The following is a 22,500-nucleotide window of genomic DNA, read 5'->3' as shown; positions in this document are numbered from 1 at the left end:
CCAGGGGTGGCCTCAATAGCAACAGTGACTCCACAAGTGCATGACACACAGGCCCACCCAAGGACTCTGCCCACAGGTTCCCCCACGACACCCCCAGGGCCTTGGGCCTCCATAGATGGGAGAATAGGAATGAGAACATGCCCAAGAGTTGGCTAGAGCATGGCCACTCACCACTGTCGGGCTCATAGGGCAGCCAGCTGTGCTTGGCATCCTGGTGGGTATAGTAGGAGTTTCGCTTGGCACACTGCTGGGCCCGGAAGTCCTCGTAGGGCCCAGGACAGTCCTCGCTGTTGCAGATCTGGTATTCAAACATGGGCCCTGAGCACGGGCGGCCTCCATAGGCTGGACTGTAGTAGCAGAGAGACCGGTGATTGGGGGGAGGCGGAGGGAGGCTGGGGAGAGGAAAGCTTCCCACATGAGACCTGGGGCAGCTTAGTCTTACAGTAGTAGATTTCTCAACTCAGTAGAGACCTACAGTGTCGGGCCGCTGAACTCAGGGTCTTCTGTTGTCCCCACCCTTTCTCCTTTCTCTCCCTAACTCTCTCCCACTCTCTCTTTCTGAGACAGGGTCGCATGTAACTCAGGCTGGCCTTGGACTATGAGGATGGCTTCGACCTTTGGATCTTCTCGCCTCCACCTCCTGAGTAGTGAGACTACAGGTGTCTAACAGCATTCCCAATTTATATGATTCTAAGGATTTAACCAGGGTTACATGCCGGGCAAGCATGTCAACAAGTGAGCCAAAACCCCTTCTTCCCCTGACTACTTCACCCATAGGAAGAGTGCTAGCTCCCATTTCCCTGGGGGCTGGCAGGTGGGGGGAGGCAGGGGATATAAGGACAGACATATAAGGGACTGGCTAGCCCTCACCACCAGTCACTTGTCTTGCTTGTTCTTTGATTTCCTTTAGTGCTTACTGCAGACTGTGCAGGCACTGGGTCAAGACAAAGAGTTCTTTACACCCACTCCTGTCTCATAGTGGTATAGAGTAAACTAAAGGGCAGCCAAAAAGACTTGGGTTTTGAACCAGAAGAGCCAACATCCAAGTCCTGACCACGTGGCCTTGGTTTGGTCGCTTGACTTTGCTCTGCCTTGATTTCCCCCCTTGAAAGGTGGGATCATCGTAACTCACCTCCGGTTGTGACAAAACAGAGGAGAGCAACTGACACTCTGCCCCACTAGGTCAAGAGGATTAGAAAAGACGGTCAATACGGAGCCCAACAAGGAGCCAGGGAGATGGTGCCACTGTGAGTTCAGACGGATAGCTCCCAAGTCTATCACTCCAATTGAGATCTGATGCCCTCTTCTGGCCTCTTCAGGCACTGCAAGCGCACAGCGCACATACATACATTCAGGCAAAAAAACAACCAACCAACCAACCAAACAAACAAAAAACGCTCACATAAAATAAAAATAAATCTTTTTAAAAAAAAAGACTTTTAAGAGATGTGATGATGGCATACACTTTTAATCGCTAGCTCTTGGGAGGCAGAAGCAGGTGGACCCCTATGAGTCTGAGGCCAAGCCTGGTCTACATACTGAGTTTCAGGCCAGTCAAAGCTATCTAGTGAGACCTGTTTCAAACAAAACAAAACAAAACAAAACAAAACAAAAACCTTTCCATGTAAAGTATCCTGTACTTTACAGGAGGCAACAGTACCCTGCTCAGAGACTCTAGGAGAACTCTACAGGTGTAATGAACTCTCCACTTGAACACACAGTATCCTGCACACAGCACTTAGGATATTTTTTTAATAACAGCAGCTGTAGCCTCTGGAGTGCTTAACCCATGCTCCAGTGCAGAGCATACATACTATTCCATTTAAGCCTCATAAAGCAAAAAGGTATTTGTTGAGGGTTTGGTCTTTTGAACTATGTATTTTAATGTTAAATACTGGTCCCCAAGGCCTGGTTGCCACCATGGATGAAAGACCATACTTATATCAAGTAATGCCATGTGACCTTGCTCCTTAATGAACAACTATTGGTTAAATAAAGATGCTGACAGCCTATAGCTGGGCAGAAGAGAGATAGGCGGGGTTTTGGTTTCAGGGCCTGGGGTCTGAGGCAGGACCACCAGGGAGAGAAAAGAGAGGAGAGAAGGTGGAGTGAGAAGAGGACTCCAGGAGGTAGGTGAGTCATGAAAACATGGCCATGAGGGCTGGCCAATCAGAGTTAAGAGAGACCCGGATGGAACCTGGCAAGTTACAACTCGGGGTTATTGATAGGGATGTAGACATAATAGCTTAGAGGGTAGATGTCTGCCCAGCTCTAGTGCTTTAAAGGTTTATCATAAATATAAAAATTGTGTGTCTTTTATCTGGGGACTGTATGATCTAAGGTGGGGTAGAAACCCCCAATTGAGATTAAATATTTACTACAACAGGCATTGCCACAGGAAATGTAATAAATGGGAGAGTTGATCAAGAGGATGACTTGCTGGCAAATGCAAGGTGGTTTATCAGTGTAGGTACCACAACACCTTCTCACAACCTTGGCCTTTGCATCTCCAATGAGGAAAATTACAGGAGAGTCCATGTTCATTATCATCTGTATAAGGCCAGCCTGGTTACTACAGACCCTGGTTGCTATGGTGGCACTGAGCCACCAATCCATAAACGGCATACCACCAATAACCTCTGTTTCATTCCCCATCCCTTTCTGCATGCGCCTAAATGTGTGGTGTGCATGTGTGTATGCATGGTCACAAGTATGTGCATGTACATGTGTGTACATGTGTGCACATGTGCATGGTGGCCCTATGTTGACACTGGGTGCCCTCACTTTCTACTCTATCCATTGAGGCAGGGTCTCATGTTGAACCAGGAGCTTGATGATTCTGGCTCGTCTTCCTAGCCAGCTTGCCCCGAGGAATCCTGCATGCCCATCTCCCCAGATGCTAGGGTTATAAGCAGCCATCACATCTGCTTGGTTTTTAAATGACTTACTTATTTTTTTTAAATGACTTACTTATTTTTTACTTTATATGAATTGGTGTTTTTCCTGCATGCATGTATGTGTGAGGGTGTTGGATCTCCTGGAGCTGGCGTTATAGCCAGTTATGAGCCATCACGTGGGTGCTGTGAATTGAACCCGGGTCCTCTGGAAGAACAGCCAGTGCTCACAACCACTGAGCTATCTCTCCGGCCCCCAGACTCACTCAACCTTTATGTAGGTTTAGGGAAGGCCAACTCCAATCTAGCTTGCATGACAAGTACTTTATCCAGCGAGTCCCCAAATGACTACTATTTCTAAGGGCGCTGGATCCACCAGGGCCCTGTGACCTATTAGCATGAATGTTCATTATGCCATTTAGTGTAAGGAGGGCCTGGAGCAGGCCCTGTGGAAGTCTCTAGGCCCGTGGACCCATGGCCGCTCCAACTAGTTTACCCATTCCTTATTGGGGTGTACCAAGCAAGCAGTTTCACCCAGGAAGATGAAGACTGTGGGGAACTGGGGCTCAGACATTCCATAGCCATGAAGGAGGGGAGGGGGTCCTACCAAGATGACTGAAAGGGAATGACAAGTGTCTCTCCAGTACACTGAGGTGGGGAATGGAGACAGGTGTTGGGCAGAAGTTGTTAAAAAGGAGGAGGAGTTTACATACCTGACACAAAGCAAATTTGATGATGTGTTAACGCATTGAAACTGGTGTTTACTCAAAGTTTCACCCAAGGATTTGGGTGATGGGAGGTCTCTGAGCACCTGGCAGGGTCCTGGACACCCCCCAGTTTCTCTGGGACTTCTCTGGACAGGATAGCTTGAAACATTATCTCAGGTGCATTTCAGGAATTCAGCCCCCATGGCTCACTAGCAAACTGCTTTGCTCCAACATTCTGGGGTCCTAATCCAGGACTTGTGTTACTATCTGTAAGGGTCACTCTCCTGTGCCCGATCCACCTACTCCCTTCCCCTCTGTCTCTCTTCCACATAAGTGACACCCTCTGCCCTGCCCGCCTCTACCTGACCGCAGCACTCACGGAGGGTTGTCGCAGCTCCGGCTTCGGGATCGTACCCCACCTCCACAGGACCGAGAACACGAGCCAAAGTTGGTCCAGGAACTCCATCCCCCATCCTGGCCATAAGTCTGCTCTGGTGACTTCCAGATACAATGGCCTTTGAAGCACCACTAGGGTGGAGCAGAAGTCATATGGTTACCTGAGGCCGCCACGATGTAACAAGGGTGTTCCTTGGGGCACGCAGAATAGCTAATGGATACCATGGTAAGCCCTGAAAAAGGCGGGGGGGGGGGGAACGGAGGAGGGGAGGAGAGGGGGAGGGAGAGGGAGAGCTAAAGACGTTAAGAGATTAGCCTGGGGATTGAACCAGACAGGATCCCAGCTCTACTGGCACATAGGCAGCTGAGTCGCCTCAAAGAAAGGGCTTGCCATCCTGGGCGTCGCCACCCTTCTCCAATGCAATGCTGAGAACAACATCTCAGTCAACAGCAGCACACATAGCCCTCTCCAGTCAGCAAACATTAGTCAATGATATTCGTGATGGGGCGCTATTTCATGCATCAGCCTATCTGGTGTGGGTGGGGCTGAAGCTGACCTGTGTCCTGAAATGCCTTCCTAGGGACCAGGGGCATATATATGAGCCAAGCCTATGGCCGGTAGCCAAGGGATGGATGCATGGAGTCTGAGAAGCCTGGGTTTGGATCCCAGCTCAGCTGCTGTGAGATGTGTAAGGCCAGTTGGCTTTGCCAGACCTCAGTTAAATAGCCCTAAGAACAGAAGGTACGGGGGCTGGAGAGATGGCTCAGCGGTTAAGAGCACTGACTGCCCTTCCAGAGGTCCTGAGTTCAGTTCCCGGTAACCACATGGTGGCTCACAACCATCTGTGATGGGATCTGATGCCCTCTTCTGGTGCATGTCTGAAGACAGCGAACTTCATAGAACAGAAGGCCTAGGGCTGGGTACTCAGATGAAGCCTAAAGTGATGCTCTTCCCTTTTGGCACGGGATATCAGGAAAAACACAGCAAAGTTTTCTGGGTGCTTCTCAAGAGAGAAGTAAGACTAAGAACCCAGACCCCTGGCCTTCCCTTGAACAAGTAAATCAGTCTTTAGGGTCCTGAGATGTTTACAATGAGGTGTGATTTACACATCACAGGAATCACCCATTTTGAACGTGCATTTTGACATCTTCATCATCCATAGGTGCATAGTCTTCGCCACGGTTGAACTTCAGAACACTTTCACTATCACCCCCAGAGTCCTTGGTACCCCTCTGTGCTCATCTCCTACTCTAGAGGTGAGATTTTTTAAGGCTTCTCAGAAGATTTCCTCATGTAGCCAATGTGGAGACACACTGGCTAACTCCAGTGCAGGACTGTGACCCTGGAGGATCTGGGACTTTTTTTTTTGTTTTTTTCTTTTTGTTTTTGTGAGACAGGGTTTCTCTGTGTAGCCCTGGCTGGTCTTGAACTCAGAAACCCTCCTACCTCAGCCTCCCAAGTGCTGGGATTAAAGGCTGCACCAGCCACTGCCCGGCTAGGACCTGGGACTTTAAATAGAGCAGCTTAAGGCTCTCAGATGAGCCAGGGAATTCTCTGAATCACACAGGCCTAAGGAAGCAAACACACGTCCTGAAACACACGAAGGGCAGTTTACAGTTGAGGAGAGAAGATCTGTGGGGTGGGGAAGAGGCAGCCAGGGAGCAGGGGAGTGGGTGGGATAGCTAGAATCCTCCTCCCTTTATCCCTCTCTGCTATTCACTCGCTGTGTGGCCTGACCCTTTCCTTAGCCCATCCGGGGTTCCTTCGTCTTATCTATACAGTGATAGGAAGCGAGAAGGCTGTAGTTCAAGAGTCCATGCTAAACCAGGCTGACTGTAGAGGCCAAGGGGGAAAGGGCAAAGGTGGACATTTGTGTGGAGGTCATGAGAAGACTCTAGGCATGTGGACCATCTACGACACAGGAGCTGGGCCCTGGCCCCTGCATCCGTGCCAGTGACGGGTGTTCCGCATCTCAGGGGGAGGGCCACTTCCTGCACAGCTCCCCACAGGTACCTTGCCTGGTGCACACTCTGTCCCATCCAGCGGCGGCCCCTTCTTGGTCTTGCAGAAGTATGGGTTGTCGGGGTGGCTGCACCACAGCTGCTTGCAGGGCTCGAAGGTCCTGAACTGTGAAGCAGGGGGATGAGCGTGAGTAGTGGCGGAGAGAACAGAAGGCGTGGCGTTTGCAGGATGCTAGGAGGTAGCCAGAGCCTCATGTGCTGTCAAACGTCACTAAAGTCCTGTGGTTCCAGGGCCTCCTCTGGGCCCTTCCTATGGTCTGAGAAGGGGCCCTGAACAATACATACTGTCCCCTCACTGACTGCTCTAGAAGCCACTTGGAGGCTCCACAGAGGTCTGGGCCCAGTATGCTCCTGATCCTTGGGCATGTGGGGGAATCTTGAATGGATCCACATGAAGTCGAGGCTCCCCCATCTCCTTATAATATGGATACGCAGTAAGGTCAGAGGTCAGTCACCTTGTGCTCCAGCCCGGAGGGATGTCCCCAATTTCATTAGCACATTCTTAGCATCTCCCCTAAGGCAGACAGGTGTCCCTCGAATATTTGGAAGCACATGGGCACCGAAATGTACACGCCCGCTCCTCAGCCCCAAAGCAGTGTTGTGTCAGGCCACCTGTCCCGGTGTGGCCTAGAGAGTGGGAAAGGTGACCATACAAGGTTCTGTGCTACCAAGAAGGGCATCCCATCCTGAAGGGGGGAGGGTAGGGGAGGGGACAGAATACTAGGGTCACAGAGGCCTGTTCTGTAGATCTCTCTACCCTGAGATGTCCCCTTGAGTAGGTCCCTTCAGGGTAGATCAAGCTGACCTCCAACCTTAAGGGTTGCCCTCTCTCCTGTCCTGAAGAGCAGAAGCAGGGTTATGTTCTTTGGTATCTACGGCAACCCGCAACACGATGGAGACGTGGCGAAGACCCCATAGAGAGGAGACCTCCAGACATAAGGTTATGTGCCACGCACACTTTGCGTGAAGGCGGTATCTGAGGCATAAACTTCAAGGAAAGTCAGTCTCCTGCCTCCGCATTGTAGCCTGGCACCCCAAACTCAGAGGTGGCCCAGATATGTCCTCGTACTAGTGCGCTAGGAACTCACAAGAGAAAATATGGACATTGCTTTCTGACCTTCACCAATGTTTCCAACTATCCTAGTTTAATGTTTTAAGTACTAGAGAGTAATTGAAAGGTTTCTCTCACTCTAAGACCCCTCTGCCTGCCTCCAGCAAGAACCAGATAATTAGCATAAGAATACCTCAACAGAGAGGGCTCCACCCCTCTTCCTCCTGCGTCACACGTAGCTACCAGACCCTACTGACCTTGGTGTGTGGGGGTCGTTTTGCCTACGTGATTTTTCATTTCTCTTTTGCAATGATTGTAAAAGCCTCATGTCATTTTTAAAAGAAATGCACTCAGATTTTACACCACCGGTGTGAAGTCTGTTTGTCAAAGCCGAATCCCGTGCCCACCTGGCCAGAACCCATCGTCCCACGGAATAAGGGACCCCGCAAGAAACCCAGGTCCGTGGCAGTTATGGAGATAGACCACCATGTCCCACTACAGTGTTCAGAGGCGAGAATCCCCTTCTTGCCCATGGCTCAGACCCTGGCCTGACCCATCACAGGTAAACTCCACAAGAGACCAGACCAGCCAGGGCATGCATGGCTGCTTGCCCTTCCTGCTGCACCCCCTCCACCTTCACCAGGTCTGAGCCCTGCCCGGGCCTCTGCATACACACGGCTTACAGGTGGGAATGGTGGGTGGCCCTCGGCTTGCAGGGTTGACGGAATCTGGTAAAGGAAAAGCCTGGCTCACAGGAGCCTGGCCCGAAGCCTACTCACAGCCAGGCAGGTGTGGTACCCAGTGCCAAAGTCGAACCGGCACTGCTCATCCATGGAGTAGTCGATCCCAGGCAGTTCCGGGGGCTGGGGCCAGGTGCGTTCGAAGGGGTCATCGAGGAGGCAATCGTAGGATCTGCGGCAGGGACAGGCGAAGTGAGCCAGCCCGAGGGCTATACATCCTAAGCCCTCCTTTCCTAAGATGGGGCTTTTAATAAGCAAGGAAGGCCTATCGGATTGTGTGCCCACTATCATGGGCTCCAGCTTCCACTCTAAGGACGATGGACGGTCACAGCAGCCTCCTTCCGAGGTGGCTGTTTAGCAGGAAGATTCTACTTACATCCATGGGCATGGGCACCAAGGCCTGCCTAAAGAACTCAGGGTGGATCAAGCTGACCTCCAGATTCAAGGGCTGTCCCTTGGTCTGTCCCGCAGGGTAGGGTCAGAGTTATGTCCCCTGGTGACTCTGGCCTCATAGACACAGCTGATATGTGGCTCGGGGTGTTGGTTTTGCTTGAATAAAAGGAGTGTACTATGGATTAAGGTTGGGAGTGGCCTTGTAGACAATATGAGGCCACATTGCCAGAGTCTAAGTGTATCCACCACACAGGAGGTACGCTGGGTAGGCAGTGCTAGCCAGCTGCTATGGAAGGTCAGTAACTAGTGTTCCTGCCTCTGTCTGCTTTGAGTGCCTGTCCACCTGTCCTACATCTGGTGCCGCACCCCCACCCCCCCCACCCCATCCCTGTCTCTCCAGCCCTGGGGAACTGAAACTGCCTTATCTCCATCTACAGCGTGGTGTTTGCATCCTTAATGAACCAAGATTCCCAGGCTCAAACCAAAGGGAATTCTAATTAGCATCCAGGTAAGGCAAGAGAGCCTGGTTTTTAACAGTACGTCCACGCTTTGGGTCCCGTGGTCGTCCTGAGATGGGAGGGGGGGCTCACTAACCCACCTGTGGGCGCTAAGGTGGGTGTTTTAGGCCAGGTGAGGGAATCGGGGTTAGGAGAGACACAGAATGACCAGGCCAAGCAGGTGAGGCAGAACGGGACAGCTGTGTAGCCTGGGCTTCCCCACCCATTCCTATCTTGGGATGGAGGTAACCTACGGGAGGTAGCGGCTGAGTTCCAACTTGCTGCAGCGAGACCAGTGGAACCGATGGAAGGCAGCCTGAACCAGGGGCGCCATGACGCTGCCCAGACTGGTCTCGTCATCACAGCCATTGCCCTGGCCATCATGCTCCATGCCAAGCCTGGGGGAAAGGAGAAAGTCCTGCTGTGGGTTCTGATCCTTGAGGACAGGCAGATGAAACCCAAAACGGCAGACCTTGCCTTGACCGGGAATCCAAGCTGGCTTGCTAACCTCCGTTTCCTGACCATGCCTCCACTCCTCTCCATATTCTTTCCCCCTGGAGACCCATCCCTCCCTCAGACCTTACCCACATCCCTCTAGCTCTTGAGGATAGCACAGCTGGGACACCAATGGCCACTCATCTTCCCCGTCCCCCTCTTCCCGTCGTTCCCTATGGACACACCTGTCCAGCCCATGGACAGGACTCTGTTCCTTCTGCCCCCGCCCCCACCATGTGACTGGCACCAAGCTGTCAGGCCCATCCCCCGGCCCTTTGCTGGCCTGGGTAGAAGGTCCCTGTAGGGGTTCCTATTGTATAACATCAGCACCACCAGCAGCCGCATGCATGTATGGCTTGACCTCTAGAGCAGGGACCATCTGCTCAGCTATCGACATCTCTTGCATGGCCACACCAGAAAGGCTTCTGAATGCAAGGTCTAATCTCATCAAGTAAGATCTCATCAGCCTCACTCGTGGAATCCTTCAGTGTGCGACCCTCTTAAAAACTCTCCTCAATGGATAGGCCTGTAGCACACACCTTTAATCCACCTCTCAGGAGGCAGAGGTGGGCAGATCTCTATGAGTTCGAGGCCAGTCTGATCAACATAGTGAGTTCCAGGCTAGCCAGAGGTACGTAGTAAGACCTTGTCTGAAACCAACCAACCAACTAACCCTTCTTCTGAATAGGATTTGATACACAGTAGGTACCCATGAAAGTTTACATTTAAAACTCTGTCCTTTAAACTCATACTCAAGAGCAAAGCCCAACACTTCTAATTTCTTAAGTACTGCCAGTGACTTCATGGGCTCCTGATCATTAAGTTTGACATTGCTTCTTTACAGTGAGGGGTCTCTACTTAGGAAAAGTGTTGAGATCTCCTGCCTTTTACAGCAAGTCAAACCCCAGCACATGATAGTTGCTCAAGAAATACTGAATGAAAGTCAGGTGAGGTGGTCTGTGCCTATAATCCCAGAAGGTGGCTAGTCTGAAGCAGGAGGATCCAGAGTTCAAGAACATTCCCAGCTAGTTTGAGACTAGTTGGAGCTATATGAGACCCTGTCTCAGAAAACAAACCCAGAAACCAAAAGAGTAAGACCAAACACTGGTGAGGGAGTGAGTGGATGGGTTCTAACAGCACCCAAGCCCACAGAACTGGTGAGGGAGTGAGTGGATGGGTTCTAACAGCACCCAAGCCCACAGAACTGGTCGCCAGTCCCACCTGGCTGACTGCCTGGGCTCCAAGTGTGCCTGTTTATGGTGGGCTTTAGCCAGTCTCTCAGTGGGCACAAGCCAGGGTAAGCTGGAACTGGTCTCTAAAGCATGCTTGGGTGAACACAGATAGAAGAAATGGCAAAGAGAGAGACCACCCAGACAGCAGGTCTGACTTACGACAGGCATTCTGCCACCAGCCTGACAAAAGCCAGGCCACATGTGGTCCTCCCCCACAGCCATGGGCATTGCCTCCTGCCACAGGCAGCTGGTAGATATCACATGTCAGTGACAGAACCTGGCCTGGCCTTTTACCCTCAAGCCCCTGCTGAGCTCCATACTTGGCCCAGAGCCCTAGAGCCACTCCTAAACGCACCCTCCCAGAGCTACTTACACATGGCCTGTCTCATGAGCCACAACAAAAGCTGAGGAGAAGCCGTCCTCGTGGCTGAGGGCACAGCTTCTTAGGGGGTGGCACATACCGGTAACAGGTGCATATCCTGCCAGAGAGAAGAAGAGAGGTCTCAGGTAGATGTGATGGGGTATACTGACCTGTGTTCTCAACCTGCACATTGTTCCTGAAAAAAAATGCAGAGACTCCCCAACCTGGTGGGTGTTGGAGGTTTCTTCCTGGAGAAGAAAAGTTTTCAAAAATCTCTTCCCAGTGAACGAACATGGGCTAGCTGCCACCCTGTCCCAGGATTAGGGCTTGTCTTGGCCTACAGTTTTCCAGGTACCAGCAGCAATGTCTCTGAACAAGTGGGACTTCTAGGTGAGACTCAAGCCTATACATAATCCACTTCTGTGAGCTAGTCAATGATCAAACTCAGAACATTGTCTATGTAGAGGGTAGGGATGGCCCTGTGTTGGGTGCTGTGGGGAGCCAGGTAGAGAGGCACCCACCTGTAGCCCCAGCCACTCTTGAGACTAAGACAGGAAGGCCACATGAGTCCAGGAGTTTTAAGACCAGCCTGGACAACGTGGAGAGATGCATCTTAACAATAACAAAGAATAAGGGGAGGGAGAAGATGAGAAGGGGAGGAATGAGAGGAGGAGGAAGAGGAGGAAGAAGAAAGAGGAAAAGAAAGGGGAGGAGCAGAGGAGAGGAGGAGGGAGAGGAGGGGGAGAAGGAAGGGGAGGGAGAGGAGGAAGGAGAAGAGGAGGAGGAATAGAGGAGGAGAGAAGAGGAGGGATAGAGGAGGAGGGGAAGAGAGGGAGGAGGAGGAAGATGGTGAGGAGGGGAGGATGTAGGGAAAGAGGAGGGGGAGGAGGAGGAGGAGGAAGAAGAAAGAAGAAGAAGAAGAAGAAGAAGAAGAAGAAGAAGAAGGAGAAGGAGAAGGAGAAGGAGAAGGAGAAGGAGAAGGAGAAGGAGAAGAAGAAGGAGAAGAAGAAGAAGAAAGGAGAAGAAGAAGAAGAAATTTTCTTTAGATACCATGGGAAAACCAGACTAAGATACCGCATCCCTACTCCCAACATGCCCATCACTAAGGAGGATCTAAAACAGCAGGCAGGCAGGCAGGGCCTGAGTACAGGTGTGCCCGGGGAGCACAGTTCAAGGATCAAGAGTTCTAGGAAGAGTGAAGGAAAGGGAAGGAAGAGTCCCCCTGGGACGTTTGACTGGCCCAGGGAAAGAGACAGCGGGAGTGACTTCTGAGGGCCACCAAGCTGGAGAACAGTCAAGAGACAACCCTCCAGAGTTTGGGGAGACTTAGGCCAAGGTGTAGATGGGCCCCATGGAAAGGGAGCAGGCAGCAAGGCGGTCCGTAAACATCGCTGTGTGAAGGCCTGTGAGCCTTTAGGAGTGCCTCTGGGACTGAGGGCTGTGGCGCAACGGTGAAACCTAGGCTGAGCTTGCAAGGGACCGTGCAGTCCATCCGGAGTGGCAAATAAACAATCGAAACAGACCCTGCTTGCAGCAGGAGTGTGAGCTGGGACAAGCTGGAGCTGGTGGTGTGGACTGGAATGACTCCTAGCCTGGGCCCACAGTGACTAGTGAGCTCCCCTTGACTTAGGAGTTGTGTCGACTTCACCGTCCATTTTGACAGGGCATGGGAGAGCACAAGCCACGGTGCGGCAAACGTGTGCCAGTCTGTGTCCGGTCCACATGTGTAGATATGTCTTGTGTCTGAGTGTGTTTGTACATGTGTGTACAGTGTCTCTCTGCGTCTGTGCATGTGTGTGCACGTATGTCTGCTATACACATCTCAGATCTAGTGATTCAGACATGAGCCCCCTGGGGAGGCAAGCTAGCTCCTCGGCGTGAGCTCTAAAGAGCCACTGTAGCATCAGGTCTGTCCCTGCCGCAAACAGGCATAGACAAGTCTCTTCACTGCCTTGTGCCTCAGTTTCCCCATATGAGAACTATGATGAAAGCTGCACATACACAGATGCCGTACAGTTGTCCATACTTGTCTTGGATTCCTGCGTACCCCTCTACCCACCGAGCAACAGGGAAATGGAGGATGGTAAATATTAAGGTCTCCCCCCCTTCTCCATTTGCAACTTGGGAGAATCTAGAAACCGAAGAACTCCCAGATCCATGCGGTGGCATGGGGCCTGGGCTTCCATTCCTACCGCCAAGTGCTCACAGTCCGGAGTGAGCAGAAGCCTGGCTGAGGTCCTTGTGGTCTCCAAGCAGCTGGGGGTGGGAACGAACAGTACATGCAGGCTACAGGCAGGACTGAGACAGCAGCCACCAAAATGGCATGCTTTCCCTGGCCACAGTCCGGACGTTCCAAGGCTTACCCTTCTGTCCATCCAGGTCCTGTGCCCTCTTCTCCTCTGGGGTGGGTCCCACAGAGAGAACATTGCTCTCCAGGTCCAGCCTTGAATCTCCACATCCGCCCTGCAGGCTTCCCACCCCGGGCCATGGTATGTCTAATAATACCTGAGGGGCCGAAGTTCTGGCGTGTGAGGAAGATGACGTGGTCATGATGTTCGGTGTGGCTAGGGTCCTGGCGCTGTTGGGAGTGTGCCCAGCGACACACCTGCTCCAGGCTGCGAGCTGGGTTCCCTCGCTCAATCAGGCTCAGGGACTGTGGGGGAGGCAGGAAGGTGCCAACAACGGAAAGGTCAAAGACACCCTTGGACTCCAACGGAGCTCTCCTTAGAGGGAGAAGGCTGAGGCCCAGGGCTGCAAGGGCTCTCCTAGAGATCACTAGCTGTCTCTACATGGCCGCTTCTGGCACACAGTCCTCCCTACACTGCGTGCTTGGCGGGCACTGTTCAGTACCCAGGCCCACTAGAGACTCCACACATGCTATGTTTACTCTCTTCAACCTGCAAGATGGTGAACTGTGCTGAGCGCCTCCCTACACTACACACTCCCTCATCCGGTCCCTACTGTACGTAGACTGTGAGGAAAGCTGTCACCCCCCCCCCTTAGGGAGCATAATAAGCTCCTGGTTTAAGGCTGCAGAGGTCAGGGTCCCTAAAAGTTCAACAATGATTGCCCCACCCCCAAGGAGCTACTCTAGGAGAGTGGCCTCCTCCCCGAAGGACATAAGATGTCAAGTTTTCCTGCTATGAGACCCATGCCATTGCCTCCGTCCAAACAGCAGCTCAGATAGATGGTCTTTGGGGGGTGATTTTATAGGCAAGTCTCCTGCTTGTCATCCGCCCAGCCCTCCCCCCGCCCCCACCCCTCACCTCCATCCAGGCAGCAGGGGCTCACCTGCCGGTAGCCCACCATGATCAGGCGGACAAGGGCGATGTTCACGTGGGCCCCCAGCGACTCATCATGGTAAATCTCATCCACCTACAAGAAAAGCACAGCGAAAAGGTAGCAAATTCCCCACCTCCTCCCCAGGAGACCTACTGCACGCCACACATCGGGCCGTGCTCTAACATGTAGCATGCCATCTCCCACATCCATGACCTTACCCAGCAGGCCTTTCCCTCCCAGGCTAGCCAGGCATGGTGGAGCACGCCTTTGTTCCCAGCACTCGGGAGGTAGAGAGACAGGCAGATCTCTGAGTTTTTGTTTTTGTTTTGTTTTGTTTTGGTTTTTCTTTTTTCGCTTTTCAAGACAGGGTTTCTCTGTGTAGCCTGGCTGTCCTGGAACTCACTCTGTAGACCAGGCTGGCCTCGAACTCAGAAATCCGCCTGCCTCTGCCTCCCAAATAGATCTCTGAGTTTGAAGTCAGATGGTCTGTAGAGTGAGTTCAAGGACAGCCAGGGCTACACACACACACACACACACACACACACGAGGGGGAGGACCCAAAGGCTAAGAGAGATGATGGCTTGCCAAAGAACACATGACAGCAATTCATCTAACACTAAATCCCCACACTGAGCTCTTTCCACAGAACCCAAGTCTGTGGGGGAAAGAGATGCTTGCAAATTTAGCAACTCTGACTGAGTTGCTGTCCACCTCTGAAGAGTCTCTTCCAGAGATTACCCGACTCAAGGGTCCCCCTTTGAAGCTTCCCGTTGTGTCATCTCTACATACTTCCAAATTACCACTGGAATGGCATTGACCAGTGGTGCCCGAAGAGCGGAGCCCCAGCCCCTCCTTCAAGGCAAATCCCCAAAATAGGTTAGTGCTCATGGGCCTTTGGATGGGCAGCAACCCAAGAGCATGTTAGAAACACAGAGTCTTTGAGCTAGGTACCCTGGATGTTTTCAGATCTATCAAGGGGGAGGAGCTTAGCTCAGAACAATTCTTTTGTGTCATGGGTTCAGGGCCTGGGAGGCTGAGGCAGTTCTCCACAGGCTGAAACGCATCCAGAAACCCAGTCCCAGACACTCCCCAGTTAGGAAGCTTAGACAGAAAGAGGAGTTCAGGAATTCGTCCTTAGGAGTTCACCCTCTCTTAAGGATGCCCACACCCTGAGTTAACCCCGTACACATTTCTGCTTTCTTTGCTTCAAAAAATATTTTTTAGGTCAAATACTTTTATCTAAGTAAAAACAGGATGAAATAGTGCAATTGCCTTTGGAATCCCAGAGTTCCTATAGGGGGATGGGAGATGGAGACAGAAGAATTCCCGAAAGCCTGCGGTCTGCAGTGGCGAACAATGAAAAAGACCCTCTCTGGAACAGGGTGCAAACTAAAGGCTGACAGTCCAGATTGCTGCCTGATCTACACACACACACACACACACACACACACACACACATACACACACACACACACATACACATATACACACACACACATACATACACACACACATACACACACACACACATACACACACATACGCACACACATACACACAAAAACACACACATACACATACACACACATACACACACACATACGCACACACATACACACACACACATACACACACATATGCACACACATACACACATACACACACACATACACATACACACACATACACACACACATACACACATAACACACACACATACACACACATACACACACATACACACACATACACATACACACATATACACATACACACACATACACATACACACATACACACACATACACACATATACACATAACACACACATACACACACATACACACACATACACACACACATACACATACACACATATACACATACACACACATACACACACATACACACACATACACATACACACACATACACATACACACACACATACACACATACATACATACACACACATATAACACACACATACACACACATACATACACACATACACACATACACATACACACACACATACACACATAACACACACACATACACACACATAACACACACATACACACACACACATACACATACACATACACACACACATACACTCATACACACACACATACACACACATACACACACACCACTCAGGCACAAAGGCTTTCTTAAAAGCTTAAAGCAAACAAACAGAATACTTCAATGTAAACACACACATACACACAAGAAGAAAATTAAATCACTTAGAAACCAACAAAATAACGAGCAAAGTCTGCTGACTTCCTGTCACATGTGCATGCGTGTGCGCTAGTTTACAAAGCTGGGGTCACACTGAACTTATTCTTTGTGCTTTGTTGGCTTCCTGGAAAAACGTTCTGTGTCTTTAACTGTGATGCCTGGTGTCTGCATAGCACATGCCACCAATGCTGTGACAATCCTAGACAGCGGTCACTCAATGTAGGCAATAATAAAGCAGGTACTTGGGAGTCCCAGGTTCGAATCCCAGCTCCGTTGTTTTGTTTTGTTTTTGTTTGTTTATTTTTGAAACAGGGTTTCTCTATGTAGCTCTGGCTGTCCTGGAACTCACTCTGTAGACCAGGCTGGCCTCAAACTCAGAAATCCACCTGCCTCTGTCTCCCAAGTGCTGGGATTAAAGACATGTGCCGGGCTTGTTGTTGTTCTTAGTTTGTAATCTTATGTATGAGTGGTTTGCCTGCAAGTATGTCTGTGCACTAAGAGCAGGTAGTTCCCACAGAGGCCAGAAGGTGGCGACAGAGGGGATCCCCTGGGACTGGAGTTACAGATGGTTGTATGAGGTTGGTGCTGGGAGTCCAATCCTAGCCCTCTGCCCTCAGGTCTGTTTTATCATGATCACCCAGCTGGCTTGGGGCACACACAAAGCTCCTTAGAACCCATTTCTTACTGCAGAATGGAAATATAAATGGCCATAGAGGGCCGCCCCATATAAATGTCTGGGAAGCACAAATGAGCCACACAAGCCCAGAGGGACCGTTAGGTAGTGACAATTAGTGGTCCCTCCGATGCTTGCCCCGCACGGATCCCTGCAAGCGGGATGGTTTCACACCTGTCCGTGTCTCACCGTTTCTGTCTCCTGCGCTGCTTAGATACCAGTCCTGTCTCACAGGTATGGAAAGTAACTAAACCCACAGGCCATGGAGGGGAGCTGTCCACTAAACTGTGAGGAATCATCCTAAGATCGCACTTGGGAGTCCGAGGTGAGAGGGTGGGGGAGGGAAACTGGAGACCTGATGAGCCAACAGAGGACTAGACTGTGGGCTCAGAGCCATGAATTAGAAGCTGCCTCAAGCACCGAGCCCAGCCTGGGCCCATCCTCCCAGTGCCCAGAGCTGGCAGTGGCCCCTGTATATGAATGTGCAAACCTCAGAGCAGCCTGAGTTGGGCTTCCACATCGACTTTCCTGGCGCCTGTGTCTGAATCCAACCGAGTACTGAGACCAAAGCCTAGCATTAGATCCAACTGAGTACAGAGATCAAAGCCTGGTGCCTGCTGTGGACGCAGAGACCCTGCCAATCCCTACCGCAAGACATGATGGAGACACCCAGGCCCCGGTTTCTCTCCATCCTCCAGAGGAAAGACTTCATAGAAAGAAAGCGTTTCGTTGTATAGTGAAGGCACTTTCCTTAACCCACGTGCCATGAGCCCAAGGCTGCGGGGACTGCAGCCTCTATCAGTCACACAACCAAACCCGAAGAACTCGAACCTCACAATACTTTACTGACAGCTGACAGTCACCTGCAAGGAAGTGACCTCTTTTATGTGTACAAGCCTGAATGTATATGTATGAACCTGCATGTATGTGCATATATGAGCCTGCATGTATGTGTATGAGCCTGCATGTATGTGTATGAGCCTGCATGTATGTGCATATATGAGCCTGCATGTATGTGTATGAACCTGCATGTATGTGTATTTATGAGCCTGCATGTAGATGTGTGAGCCTACATGTATGTGTATTTATGAGCCTGTATGTATATATATACATATATATATTTATTTATGAGCCTCCATGTATGTGTATGAGCCTGCATGTATGTGTATGTATGAGCCTACATGTATGTGTGTGAGTCTGCATATGACTCTACACCAAGTGCATACCCATTGCATGCAGAAGGCAAAAGAGAGCCCTGTACCTTCTGGGACTGGCGTTACAGACAGCTGTGAGTTGGGAATCAAACACAGGTCCTCTGGAAGAGCAGACAGCACTCTAACCACTGAGCCATCTCTCCATCTCCCATTGAGAAATAACTCTTGTTTATTTACTTTTATTCCACATATATTGGTGTTTTGCCTGCATGTCTGTCCGTGTGAGGGTGTCAGATCCCCTGGAACTGGAATCACACAGTTGTGAGCTGCCATTTGGGTGCTGGGAATTAAACCCCAGTCCTCTGAGAGAGCAGCCTGTGCTCTTACACCCCTGAGCCATCTCTCTCTCCAGCCCCATGAGAAGTGACCCTTAACCTGACTTTTCAGGCCTCTCGGCACGAGGACAAAGCCTATCTCCTCCACAGGGCTGGGGTCAGTACTTCTGTGGACTCTGAGGCCGCCCAAGGGTGACAGGAAAGTCCCACACCATTCAACTATCTCAGCGCTCCACACTCCACAGCTTGCCTCCCCCTCACCAAGGGCAAAGAGAAGAGAGAAACAACTGAGGCACTTCAGTTGGGGTCTATACCGGGTTCCGGGCATCTGGAGGGAATCCTGGATTCCTGTCTTCTCCCATGTGTCCTCTAGTAAGTGGGGTTGAAAACCCTGTCTGAATCCCACATGTGGCAACCAGCGCCACGTCGGAAGGCTTTGCACCTGCAGGCTTAACCATCTGTGAACCGAAAATCTAAGAAAAACCGTTTATATGAAACACATGCTGGGTTTTTTTCTACTCCTCTCTTTGCCGCTACTGCCTAACCAATACAGCCTAGCAGCTGTGTGCACAGGGCTTACATTGTATTCATTTGTTCAAAGTCATCTGGAGGGCTGCAGAGATGGCTCAGTGGTTAGAGCACGGGCTGCTCACCCGAAGGACTTGGGTTCGATTCCTGACATCCATACAGTGGCTCACAACCATCTGTAACTCCAGGTCTAGGGGGCCCTGTTCCCTCTTCTGGTTTCCATGGGCACTGCACGTGTGTGGTGCACAGACATACAGGCAAAACACCCATAAGTATGAAATAAAAGTAAATCTTAAAAAAAAACCTTTTAATCAGGCCTGGCAGTGGTGGCACACGCCTTTAATCCCAGCACTTGGGAAGCAGGGGTAGGCGGATTTCTGAGTTCAAGGCCAGCCTGATCTACAGAGTGAGTTCCGGGACAGCTAGGGCTACACAGAGAAACCCTGTCTCGAAAACCAACCAAACAAACAAAAAAAAAACCTTTTAATCAATGTCATCTTGAGACACTGTCAATTATATATCTGAGGGTTCTGCTGCTCAGTGGTGGAATGCTAGTCTGGCACATGGAAGGCCCTAGCTCAATCCTGGTTACAGGCCATGACGAAAGGAAATCAGAACCCGAACTCAAGGCAGGAGCTGAAGCAGAGGGCATGGAGGAACACTGCTTACTGGCTCGCTCCTCACGATTTTCTCAGCCTGCTTTCCTCCTCCTCCTCCTCCTCCTCCTCCTCCTCCTCCTCTTCCTCCTCCTCCTCCTCCCCTTCCTCCTCCTTCTTTGAGACAGGGTTTCTCTGTGTCGCCCTGGCTGTCTAGGACTCACTCTGTAGACCAGGCCAGCTTCGAACTCAGAAATCCGCCTGCCTCTGCCTCCCAAGTGCTGGGATTAAAGGCGTGCGCCCAGCTGCCCAGCCTTTTGGCTTTCGCCTTGGAGGAGGCTACGATGCAACTTTCTTCGGCCGTCCCAAATCTGGGTTCATCCAACACCAGTCGCCTCCACCATGCGGCCCAAGTTCGGCCCCAATGAGATCAAAGTTGTGTGCTTGAGGTACACCGGAGGCGAGGTCAGTGCCTCATCGCCTTGGCCCCTAAGATTGGTCCTCTGGGTCTGTCTCCAAAAAAAGTTGGTGATGACATTGCCAAGGCTACTGGTGACTGGAAAGGTCTCAGAGTTACAGTGACACTGACCATCCAGAATAGACAGGCCCACATTGAGGTGGTGCCCTCTGCCTCTGTCCTGATCATCGAAGCCCTCAAAGAGCCACCAAGAGACAGGAGGAAGCTGAAGAAGAACATTAAACACAGTGGAAACGTCACTTTTGATGAGATTGTCAACATCTCCCGGCAGATGAGACACCCGGTCTTTGGCCAGAGAACTTTCTAGAACTCTCAAGGAGATCCTGGGTACTGCACAGTCTGTGGGCTGCGATGTGGATGGCCGCCAACCTCATGACATCATAGATGACATCAACAGGGGTACAGTGGAGTGTCCAGCTAGTTAAGAAGCCTGCTTTCTTGTAGAACCCAGGACCACCAGCCTAGGGATGGAGCCTCCCGCAGTGGGCGGGGCCCTCTCCCATCAATGATCGCTCAAGAAAATGCCCTCCACGTGTGTTGATAGGCAATCTGATGGAGGTGTTTTCTCACCTGGGGTTTGGTTCCACTTCCCAAACATCTCAAGCTTGTGTCAAGTTGGAAAAAAAAAAAAGATGTAGCCAGGACAAAGGTTAGGGTGGGAGAGACAGAAGGAGAGAGGGAGGCAGTCAGGAGAGGGTATAGGCTACAAAGGAGAAGAGCATCTAATGTGGGGACTCAGGGTATGGTCTTGGGGACACTGAGGGACACAACTCTACCCGTTTCTGTCCCTTACTCAGCAGGCCGGATCTATTCATCAAGGCTTCCAAAGACGCTTGTTCTAACTGTCGTCCAGGCAGACAGGGGAGGCCCTGTCCTCCCAAGTTCCCTGGTCCAGTCCCCAGGGTCCTGGCATGCTTACCTACATATAACCCTGCCAGTCCTGGCCCTGGAGTCAGAAACTCAGGGATGATTCAGCTGGAACTGCCTCAGTGTTTAATACAGGCCAGGAAAGTGCCTGGATAGGGCCACCATATTGGCAGAGTCTACCCCTGCACAGTGTGCCATGGCCAGGGGGTGTGGCTACCTGGCAGGCCCAGGAACCTGTCCTCCCTGGGACACATCCACAGGGGACCCCCTGACAAGCTCCACCCTGGCTACACACCCAGGGCTTGGCCCTGCCCTCTCAACCTCCCTGGCTGTGGAGAGAGGTTGGTTGTCAGGGAGCACCCAGAAATTGCTTCCTATGGTTGGACAAAGAACGGCCACAAGGCACACCCACGGGGCAAGAAGAACAGGGAATCATTTTCCTTGCTTCTCACCTCTGAACCTAGTTCAAGGCCACCCTTGGCAGGTCTCCTTAGGATTTGACATCACCTGTTGGCCTGAGAGAGCAGCACTGGGTGTTTGCAGAAAAACAAGCAAAGGTCAGGATGCTGGCCAAGAGGAGACAAAAAACGGCCGAGGGGAGGGGACAGGTGGAGAGCGCTGGGTCTGCAGGGGTGAGCTGCCGCTCCCAGAATGCCTACAGTGTGCCAGTCTTTGTTTATCAGCTCCCAGCCACCTTAGAGAACTCTCAGGTGTTCTCTGTCTCATAAGCGAGAAAACAAGATTCTCTTTCTTTCTTGTATTCTCTTCTTCCTCTTGTGTGTGTGTGTGTGCTTGTGTGTGTATGTGTGGACACAGGTATGTGTGTGCAAGTCTGTGTGTGTGGGAAGATATTGGGTATTCGGGTCTCTCGCTCTCCACTTTATTCCCTAGAGACAGGGTCTCTCACTGAACCTGAACCTAGGCCAGCAGCCAGGAAGGCTGGTGATCCTCCTGTATCTGATTCCCATCGTGCTGAGGTTAAAGGGCATGACCACCTTCTTATGTGGGTACCAGGGATTTGAACTCTGGTCTGTGTGCTTGCTGTGATGACTGTTTTTTTTTTTTTTTTTTTTTTTTTTTTTTTTTTTACATTTTTTAAACGTCAGTTTGATACACGCTATGGTCATTTGGGAAGCGAGAACCTCAACTGAAAGAATGCCCCACCAGATTGTCCTGTAGGCAAACCTAGGGAGGCAATTTTCTTAATTATTGATTGATGTGGGAAAGCCCCGTCCTCTGTGGATGGCATGTGGCCCTAGGGCATATAAGCAGGCCGAGCAAGCAATGGGGAGCAAGCCAGTAACGATGTAAGAACTCTGCTTCAGTTCCTGCCTCCTCCTCGGATGGTCTGTGATGCAGAAGTATGAACTGAAATCAACCCTTCCCTCTGCAGGTTGCTTTTGGTCAGAAAAAAAAAAAAAGAAACCCTAAGACACGCACACAGCAAGTTCGTTCCCACTGAACCATCTCCCCATGCCCCATGACCAATACAAGTTCCTCTTTGTTGTTGTTTTTTGTTTTTTGTTTTTTTGGTTTTTTGTTTTTTTTTTTT

General features: G+C 51.0%; 1 protein-coding gene and 1 pseudogene across 6 annotated transcripts in view; one reads left to right on the top strand and one right to left on the bottom strand.

The window, feature by feature from the left end:
* Adamts14 (ADAM metallopeptidase with thrombospondin type 1 motif 14) overlaps positions 1 to 22,500 on the bottom strand; it is an 85,488-nt gene that overhangs the window by 22,546 nt on the left and 40,442 nt on the right. For all 5 annotated transcript variants that reach the window (XR_004112361.1, XM_031347873.1, XM_031347872.1 and 2 more), the window contains exons 5-12: positions 14,080 to 14,163; positions 13,294 to 13,441; positions 10,801 to 10,906; positions 8,955 to 9,098; positions 7,850 to 7,982; positions 6,012 to 6,125; positions 3,981 to 4,129; positions 172 to 347 (exon numbers count right to left, since the gene is read on the bottom strand). Coding sequence is in view for 4 of the 5 variants with exons in the window: in XM_031347873.1 (XP_031203733.1) it covers positions 172 to 347; positions 3,981 to 4,129; positions 6,012 to 6,125; positions 7,850 to 7,982; positions 8,955 to 9,098; positions 10,801 to 10,906; positions 13,294 to 13,441; positions 14,080 to 14,163 (1,054 nt within the window). In the remaining variant the exon portion in view is untranslated. The remainder of the gene's footprint in view (positions 1 to 171; positions 348 to 3,980; positions 4,130 to 6,011; positions 6,126 to 7,849; positions 7,983 to 8,954; positions 9,099 to 10,800; positions 10,907 to 13,293; positions 13,442 to 14,079; positions 14,164 to 22,500) is intronic.
* On the top strand, positions 19,943 to 20,506 carry LOC116074962 (annotated as a pseudogene). The gene has a single exon (XR_004112362.1). The product of XR_004112362.1 is annotated as a 60S ribosomal protein L12 pseudogene (transcript).

The sequence above is a fragment of the Mastomys coucha genome, unplaced genomic scaffold (genome assembly GCF_008632895.1).
Source record: "Mastomys coucha isolate ucsf_1 unplaced genomic scaffold, UCSF_Mcou_1 pScaffold3, whole genome shotgun sequence".
Lineage (NCBI taxonomy): Eukaryota > Metazoa > Chordata > Mammalia > Rodentia > Muridae > Mastomys > Mastomys coucha.
Note: the sequence above shows the minus strand (reverse complement) of the source record. Positions and strands in the feature narration are given on the sequence as shown.